Source organism: Convolutriloba macropyga, unplaced genomic scaffold (assembly GCF_964194025.1).
Source record: "Convolutriloba macropyga unplaced genomic scaffold, txConMacr16.3 SCAFFOLD_6119, whole genome shotgun sequence".
Classification (NCBI taxonomy): Eukaryota; Metazoa; Xenacoelomorpha; order Acoela; family Convolutidae; genus Convolutriloba; species Convolutriloba macropyga.
Window position 1 is genome coordinate 1 of NW_027451125.1, and position 8,469 is coordinate 8,469.

At 59.3% G+C, this 8,469-nt stretch overlaps 2 protein-coding genes across 2 annotated transcripts; one reads left to right on the forward strand and one right to left on the reverse strand.

Annotated features, from left to right (window-relative positions):
* Window positions 1–834: 834 nt before the first annotated feature.
* On the forward strand, window positions 835–2,779 carry LOC142356423 (single-strand selective monofunctional uracil DNA glycosylase-like). Its single transcript, XM_075408336.1, has 3 exons — window positions 835–1,140; window positions 1,359–1,811; window positions 2,549–2,779. Exons 1-3 carry the CDS (start codon window positions 835–837, stop codon window positions 2,777–2,779), a joined length of 990 nt encoding a protein of 329 aa, XP_075264451.1.
* Window positions 2,780–4,996: 2,217 nt separating this feature from the next.
* On the reverse strand, window positions 4,997–8,469 carry LOC142356421 (uncharacterized). The gene is made up of 3 exons (XM_075408333.1): window positions 7,022–8,469; window positions 6,126–6,655; window positions 4,997–5,616 (listed from the first exon to the last, which is right to left on the reverse strand). The coding sequence occupies exons 1-3, from the start codon at window positions 8,467–8,469 to the stop codon at window positions 4,997–4,999; spliced, it is 2,598 nt and encodes an 865-aa protein (XP_075264448.1).

The window sequence follows — 8,469 nt, forward strand, 5'->3', positions numbered from 1 at the left end:
CGTCCGGCAGGGTCGACGTAGGCACCTGGCTTCGTAGGTAGGTACCTAGGGTACCTACCTACAGCAGACCTGGCGGCAGGCTGGGCCTACCAACAGAATCCGTATCTCTAACAACATTGCGCGGGACCGACATCGGCCGCGCCTTGCGGACTGCAAGAAAGGAGACAGTACGAGTAGACACGAGACAGGAGGTGACATAATATAATAAATCAAAAATAAGAGAATCTAGGTACCCTACCCGGTACGATGGTAGGAAGCTGTACAGAGGTACAACCGATGTCCAACTTGCGGGCAAAAAATTCGGATAGTATAATTAGTATCTCGCCAAATTTGTACAGGTGCCGTTACACGTCCGGCCAGGGCAATAACTTAAATATTGTTAGACTAGGTACCTAGTCTGTTGGACCAGGAGTTCTACTCTTCCGGGAGAACCAGGGGTCCCGTCCGGCCGGTACAACTGCCCCGTACAGTACGTTATCGTATATCATATATATTATCCATCGTTATTATAAAAAAATAAAACACAAAAATGAAAATCCCGGATCGATGGCTGCAATATTCCTAACCGCCATAACTACCAAAGCCGTACGGGTATCTGAGATATCTGAGGCTTACAATTTCAATGCATGTGCATGATCTGTTCAATGTTCCGTCCAGTTCAGTCGAGACCAGAGCTGGAAGAGCAGGAGGGAAAAAAATCTTTTCAGTCGAGCAGTTTTAAAATTCTCGTCGGCGGCCTTCAGGCAAGTGTTTCATGAACACTTCTTCCCATCGGGCTGAGCAGAGGAAAGCTGAAGCACTGCAGGAAGTAGAAACTGCACGAGCACTTTTGGAATGATAGCGTGCAAGGCGCGTGTCATTTTTCCTGAGGCTGCTTTCCGAAAGACGGCGATGCGACCTATGAAGCGGGTGGCAGAAACTGGCCTGCAGGAGGCGGTTCGTCGCAACAAGCGACGATCGACGACGGCCAGCCTCCGGCCTGACGATGCAGCTGGATCAGAAGGGCCAGCGAGTGGAAGGGCAAGCAGCAGGAGCGAGAGACTGGTGCAGTCGGCTACAAGCCTGTCAAAGCGGCTCTCCTCTCTGACATTCTCACCACCTGTGCAATATGTGTACAACAGCTTTGACTATGCACTCGAGGTTGGCTGTCTCCCCCTCCTCATCCCACCCCTTTCCCTCTTTCTCAGTTGCTTCTCCCTTGCCTTTCTTCTCGCCCGCACTCCTGCCCCACGCCACCCTCGCCGCCTCCTGCATCCTCATCTCCTTCCCCCTCCTTATTGTCCTGCAGCACATGCACCTCCTTCCTCCCCTGGCCTCTCTCCTCCTGATGCATTTCCTCCACCCATGCCACCCCGCAGAGCTACGCTGACTACGTCAAACAGCACTGCAGTGAGACATGCGAGGTGCTGCTCCTCGGGATGAACCCTGGCCCCTTTGGCATGGTCCAGACAGGCGTGCCCTTCGGGGACGTGCCCACTGTCAGGGACTGGCTCGGTGTCAAGGACTGGGCAGCCGCCGCTGCTGAGGGGGGCAAGGGGCAGGTCCTCCCAGCACAGCACCCCAAGCGGCCCCTGCTTGGGCACAGCTGCAAGCAGGTAGAGCGCAGTGGTCAGCGGCTCTGGAGCCTAGCGAAGAACCGCTGGGACTCCCCGGCAGACTTCTTCTCGACCTTCTGGGTTTACAATTACTGCCCGCTGGCATTCATCAAGGAGAGTCCCGGCGGGCAGAACTTCACGCCTGACAAGCTTTGCAAGGCAGAGAGTGACGAGTTGTTGGACGCATGCGACACTGCTTTGGTTGAGGTGTTGCAGGTGACCCTTGTGCTCCAGCCTCACCCCCCGCGTTTCCCACTGCTTGTTTCTCCCCCCTCCCATCCTCTCCCTTCTCGCCCCCCACGTCCACCTCGTCTGCTCCTGCCACCACCACTGGCCCCATGTCTGCCTGGGCTGCCGCCCGGCCCCGTCCCTCTCCCTCCTTCTCTGTATCACTTGCCCTTGCCCTTGGCCCCTATCTCTGTCCCCCCTCCCCCCGCTCCCTCTCAGCCTCTCTTGCTCATCCGTATTATCTCCACTCCCCTGCATTTGCCTACCTGTCTACAGCTCACGTTGGCACTCCCCCTGCCTCCCTCCCCCTGCCAGCAAAGTTCCTTGTTCTGTATTTCTCTGCCTCTGCCTCCCTCCCTCCACCTACCGTCCTCTTGCTTCAGGCACTGGCACTCCTGCCCACCCCTCCCCCGCCTCTATTGCTTAGGCCAACCCTTGAAGTTTTTTATTGTTTCGTATGCGTCGCCTTCTGTCCCCCCCCCCCCTTCCCACTCTTCCGTTTTGGCATCTGCTTTGGCTTCCGTTTTGGCATCTGCTTTGGCCGCCTCCCGTTCCTTTCCCTCCACCTCCTGTTCTCACCCTTTCCCCGCGGGCTGCCTTTCACTCCCTCTCCCGCTGCCGCACTCCGCCCTCGGCTCCCCCGACACACTGCTTCTCGTGGCCGAGCAAATGGCGCTGTAAAGCAAATGCACTCACAGCATTGGTTCTTCTCTTGTCTCGCCCAGATCCTTCAGCCTAGACTCGTGGTGGGGGTTGGCAAATTTGCTGAGAAATGCGCTCGCCGATGCGTCCCTCAAGGCTGCAGTGACGCCACAGTGGGCAGCATCCTGCACCCAAGCCCTGCCAGCCCGGCCGGCAATGGCGAGGGAAAGTGGGAGGCGCTCGCAGCACAGCAGCTTGAGGGGATGGGGGTCGTTCTGCCTCCCCGCAGACCCGATGCCATCAGTGTGAAGTAGCAGCGGTGTGGCAGACGTCATCCACTGCGACGGTGCCCTGCTGGTTGTCAACTGGAAGTGGGCCTTGGGGGCCGCAGAGGGGGGGGGGGGGGCTTGTCGAGCCGGAGAGGCTGCAGCGGAATAGCGGCCACTCATGGCAGCCACAGGACAAACCAGTGATCTGCGGCATTGTGCTACCAAGGAGTCACATTGGCCACCCGTCGTCGGCATGAGAGGGCTCACCAGTGATCGCCTACGTGGCCCTCTGGGCTCCTCCTCACTGCTCCCTCAGTTTCCGTTGCTATCTTTCCCCTCGCCGCACCCTTCCACCTCCCCCTACCCCCACCCTTTCCTCCTCACCTCACATGTCTCCTCCCGCACCCCTCCCTCCCCTCCGGCACATGCTCACCTCCGCTCCTTTCGGTTCGTGGCACGGGCATCCCTGTTGCGGTTTGCTGCCGGCTATTGCCAGCAGAGAGCACAGCACGGATGGTGGACCACAGCAGCACCAAGGCCTTGTTCCCCAGGAAGACTGCTCAGTCCAAGATTCAGTGCCATCGTATTGCCGTATGCGGCCAGTAGAGACCCACCTCGAGAAGGAGCCGTGAGCGGCCCATTCACGGCGCGGCGTCTCCTCCGCAAAGCTCAACATCTCAAAGGCAACATTGCGGCCCTGCCGGTGTAGAGCGGCAGCTGCTGTGCGTCGACAGCGCGCCCCTCGCTCTCGCTATCTCTGCCCACCCTACTGAGATCTTTTCCTACCGCAAGGCCGCTTCCAAAGCTTAGAGCACAAATGCTCGTACTGGGAAAGGCCCAGCCTCCATGCAGACCGCCATGGATGACTGCCGCGCTGGGGTCTCGCTCCATAAGAAAGAGCAGCACCAACTCAGGAGCACAGCTGTGCCCGCCCTGCGCATATCTGTAAGGATACTGATAACAGTTTGAGCTGGGTGCGCTGCTGGCAGCTCAAGTCAATCTTCCCAATGTGTGTGTGGGTGTGTGTGAGTGTGAGAGTGGGTGTGTGTGTGTGGACCAGAGGCGGGGCGGGCGGTGGGGGGGTGGGGCGTGTCGGGGGGGCAGGGGCTGCCATGTTTGAAGTCGACACCACACTCCGCTCCGACAAAGGATCCTTGGTCTCCGAAACGCCGTTGCCCCTGTTGGCAAAACAGGTCCATGCCCTGGACATCTTTGTCAGGCTGCTCCTGCCTGACGTCTCTGGCCCCGGGGGTCTGGTGTAGAAGGGATGGCCTATGACGAGCTGAAGCTTTAGAGGCGGCCATCTTGGCCGCAGACTGTGTCTCCTTCCTAGATTTCTCTTTAGTTCCCCTGCCTTTTTCTACAGCTGAGGGACGCAACGCGGCTGGACAGCACGGACAGCTAGCTGCCAAGCGGAGTCGTGTATCGGTAAACTGTCATGCCTGAAACTGAGGATCAGTGTGCAAGACTGCCGCCCTGCTACCCCGCCCCCCCCTCTCCCCGCGGCTTACGTCGCGCTGGTGCCCATACTGCATACAAGAGTATCCATCCGGTCCTCTCAGCTGCAGGGAAACTCTGTCTCTTCCAACCCCGCCCCCGCCAGGCTGTTTCTATTCGTTATGTGCCCTTGATCCGCTCATTCCAGGGCTCATTTCAGGACACAAACGGAGCACTACACGAGGTCTACCTACATATCAGTTACATGTCAGAGATTAGACAGTGAAACACTGGCCAGGCCTGCCTGCCTGCCACCCATGGGGAAAGGGTCTGTGGAGCCATGGTGGTGGTGAATACCGCATTCCACGTAAACGCATTGCAGGACGTGTCAGAGTCGGTGCGAATGGCGGCGATGTGATTGAGGCTTCGGATTGGTGTGCCGGTCATTTCCGTGAACTACACGCGGTGTAACTCAACCCGAGTGCGTAGCGTGTCAACACGCCCCCGCCCTTGTCTGAAGCTGGAGCACTGCGCTCGTCCAAGTAGCGGAGTGGTCTCGGTGCGAGCGTCAACCAGTGTCACCCCTCGTGATAAGAGAGGACGAGGAGGGAGCCATGCACGTACAAGAGGGAAGTCTCCAGCTCTCGTCCCCCTCCGATCTTGGCCGGCCCCGCCTCTGGGCATCTACAGTCTTCAGAAATCACTGTCAGGCATGGCAAAGACTAAGGGAACTGTTCCACCATGGGCAAACTCTCAAGCACCTTCACTCCGCAGCATGCTCTTGAGAAAGGATTCCCGAGAACCAGCCACAGCTCGTCTGGATTCTCACAGTCCCTCGAAGACTGTCAGTGCCTCGACTTTCATGCCGAGGGCCTCCCAGAGCCGCTGCCTCCCGCAGTGCCCGGCAAACTCGGCCACCACCACAGCCATGGCGGCGCGGGCCTGAAGCTGCTGCAGGGCAGCTGCCACTGCTGCCAGGGTGTTGCCTGTGGCCAACACATCGTCCACAATGACAACTGTCGCTCCATGCAAGACGTAGGTAGCTGGAACCTGGATCGTGAAGCCCTCCCCTACATCTGCATCCGGCTGCGGGCCGGGCTGCTGTGGATGCGCTGCATGGACTGCCTGAAGGGCAATATTTGAGCGAACGCGTCGGGCCTTGGCCTGGAGCCCTGCACTCACTGCGTCCTTCTTGCGAGCCATGACAAAGGGTTTCCCCAGAGCCATAGCCAGGCAGGAGGCAAAGGGCACACTGCCGGCTTCGCAGCCCACTATGGCATCGAAATGCGGCAGGGCCTCAAGCTTCACAGTCATCAGCTCGGTGCAGAGGGCCAGGCCACGCGGGTGTTGCGTCACACCAAGCACGTCTCGGAACGTCACACCCTTCCGAGGAAAGCCCTCTGTGGGCCAAATCATCCGCTCCAGCTGCTGGACGGGAAGAGCAGCTGGGGAACAGCATCCGAGTGAAAGTTCAGTCAGCACGTGGTGATGTGTGTTGTGCCGGTAGAGAAGAGAAGAGTGCTGGGTGGGAGGTGGTTGGGGGGCGGGATACGGAAGCTCCGGATGAGCTGTTGAGAGGGATGCATGTGTGGGTGATGGGGCGGGTCAAGGTATGGAGGCACAAGACGTCGTCGAAGTGAGAATGGATCGAAGGCTATGATTGACAGGGCCTGGAGGAAAGGAGAAGGGGGAACGGAAGGGAAGGGAAGGGAAGGGAAAGTCGCGGGAACAGAAAACAGGGGGGGAGGAGGGGGCGGGAGGAAGAAGAATCTTTGCAGGGATGGACTAGGACAGAACGGCAGGCTGAGACCGCAGGAGACGGCGTGTCCTGACAGAGACACTATGCTGGACAGGATGCAATGTGTGGCCAGAACCCTACGGCTCTTCACATGCGGCGGAAGCAGCCCCACGCGTATTCAGTGCGGCCGGCAGTCTGTTACTGTTGGCAGGTTACCGTTTGTGTCAAGGTGTGCTGCAGAAGGACAGGGGCTGTGCAGGCAGGCCAGCGTGTCCGTGGTCTTCGCCGTTTCTCCCATGCATTGCAGCAGCACGGGCAGGAGGGTATGATGTGCGAATTCCTCTGCAGCGAAATCGCCATCGGCATCGTTGGAGAAATGGAGTTGCCGGCAACTCCCGAGAGGCGCGGGAGGGGCATGGAGGGACCGGGCGGTGACGACGGGACACCCGCGGCCTGCGAGCGCTTCATCTCCTGTGCTGATGTGGACGCTCACCAGACACCGCCGTGCCGCTTCCCTGAAGGGCCCAAGGTCCATGTCCCTCATGCCGGTCACAATCAGCACCTCCGAGGCGCAGCCGCGCAGGAGTTCAAGGAAGCCACCGAGAACCCAAAGACCCATGTCAAGTGAGTTTTGTTGTTCTGCCTCGCAGAAGGCGGTCAGGGCAGCCCTGTGCTCCTCTTTGTACACTCTGTCCTCCAGCAGGCGCTGAGCGTCCACGTCTCCATCCGGTTGTGCAGCGGCGTACCTGCCGAAACGGATTTGTCGGTGGCTATCCAACACAAACTCTAATGGTAGACGCTGCCACAGGCGATTGCGTATGGCCGCGGAGACACAGAGGGAGACAGACAGAATAGAGGCACAGGCTGTCAGGCAGACCATGGCAGCGACAGGCAGGCAGGCACATAGACAGGCACACAGAAAGAAAGGCGGGCGGGCGGACTGACGGACGGACGGACGGACGGACAACCAACGAAAAGTACAGCAACAGACCCACAAACAGAAGCAAAATCATCCAGACATTCTACGAAAGCGAAACCAACAAAAGCAAGAGGACATATCGATCACAAGTTAAGGCTTTATCCATGCACTCGCTTCTTACTCGGTGACGCACCTGAGCTTGGCAGCCGTGCTGATGCTGGCGACCTGGCAGGTGAGCTTGCCCTTGAGCTCCACAACCCTCTGCAGCGCGTCTGCCACAGTGTCCTTCCCGGCGCCGTGCCTCCCTGACACTACGACCACGACCCTCGGCGTCATCACGTCTCTTGCTTTGGAAAGCCTTGGCTCTCCTTCGAGCTGAGCAAAGCTCTCATTGCCGCAGTCCTGGATGCCACTGGCCCTCACAGGTTTGCGGGCCTCGGCGTCCGAGAGCTCCACCCTTGCCAGGTGCTGTGTGTGCGTCGAGTCGGCCTTGCGATGAGAAATCTCCTCAAGACTCGCCTCAACCCTTGCGGCCTTGTCTTGCCTGTCCCCCTCCTCTTCTACTCCCTTAGTCGCCTCCTGACGTTTTCCATCGCACGGCAGCTCTGGCCTCTGATGATGCCCAGGCGGCGGCAGCAGGGGACAAGCCCAACACAGCAGCCCGCACGGGTCCATCCGCGTCTTGATCTGCCGGAGGAGAGGCAGGTTTGGCCCAAAGGCGCTGCGTTGTGCCAGCCTGACATCCCTCGGGTCCACGGGGCCAAGGTCAGCCCCGTAAACCCCCGCCCCTGAGGGGGTTGTCAACAGACTGTTCACCGTTCCGTACACCCAATCAACCACTCTGGAAGCCTCGGCCAGCCCCGCCTCGGCCAGCCAAACCCCTGTGACGACAGCGGCCCACTCCCAGTCACGGTTCCCAAAGGCCGTTGCTCGGCTGCCGATGTCCCGGACTGCACCACCGCAGTGCACGACGTGGACGTAGGAGAGCTGGCTCGGCGCTGAGCGAACCGCGCAGACAAGTTCGTGGCTGGGCACTGATCCCCTTAGAAACACGCAGCGCTTGAAATCTTTGGTGGCTCCCTTACAGCCGCCACCCAGCCACAGGCTGGGGTGTATGCGGGCTGGATCAAAGCTCATGTACAGCTCGCGGTCAAAGACCTCTGTCGGGAGGAGCACGGCAGGCGGCCGACTCGCTGTCATTGTATGCGATGTCGGCCCATCACCTGTGAGCTGCTGTGCAGGCGGCCCCACAGGCAGCTGGCGCCCCGCGTCCGGGGCACCGGGCACCATCTCGCCCATGACAGCGTCTTGGAGCTTGGAGGCCACCCTGGCATGCTCTTCCACAGACAGCTGAGTTGAGTAGCAGCTTGTCGCCACTTGCAGTCTGCTGGGAGAGGTCCAGCTGAGGTACACATCTGCAGAGCAACAGCGGGGCATGCCCATGGACTCGATGCTGTACCTGCACCAACCAGAACCATGCGCGCCCAAAACTTTACTGTCTATAGATACCGAATACGGTGAAACACTCGCAGACAGCCAACATCCCTTCTGGAGCATCCGAATTAAGGGACCCACCAATAGATGGTGTTGATGAGAATTTGATGCACTTTTACCCACTCCCGCCTCACCCGGTCTGCTCAT

What these genes read in the sequence shown, in the direction of transcription:
- LOC142356423 (XM_075408336.1), top strand. Translation starts at nt 835, where the DNA reads ATGATAGCGTGCAAGGCGCGTGTCATTTTTCCTGAGGCTGCTTTCCGA. An exon ending in GCTTTGACTATGCACTCGAG is followed by an intron (nt 1,141 to 1,358) that starts GTTGGCTGTCTC and finishes GCCACCCCGCAG; the next exon opens with AGCTACGCTGACTACGTCAA. An exon ending in CTTTGGTTGAGGTGTTGCAG is followed by an intron (nt 1,812 to 2,548) that starts GTGACCCTTGTG and finishes TGTCTCGCCCAG; the next exon opens with ATCCTTCAGCCTAGACTCGT.
- LOC142356421 (XM_075408333.1), bottom strand. Translation starts at nt 8,469, where the DNA reads ATGAGCAGACCGGGTGAGGCGGGAGTGGGTAAAAGTGCATCAAATTCT. An exon ending in AGCACGGCTGCCAAGCTCAG is followed by an intron (nt 6,656 to 7,021) that starts GTGCGTCACCGA and finishes CCGTTTCGGCAG; the next exon opens with GTACGCCGCTGCACAACCGG. An exon ending in AGCACACCTTGACACAAACG is followed by an intron (nt 5,617 to 6,125) that starts GTAACCTGCCAA and finishes GCTGTTCCCCAG; the next exon opens with CTGCTCTTCCCGTCCAGCAG.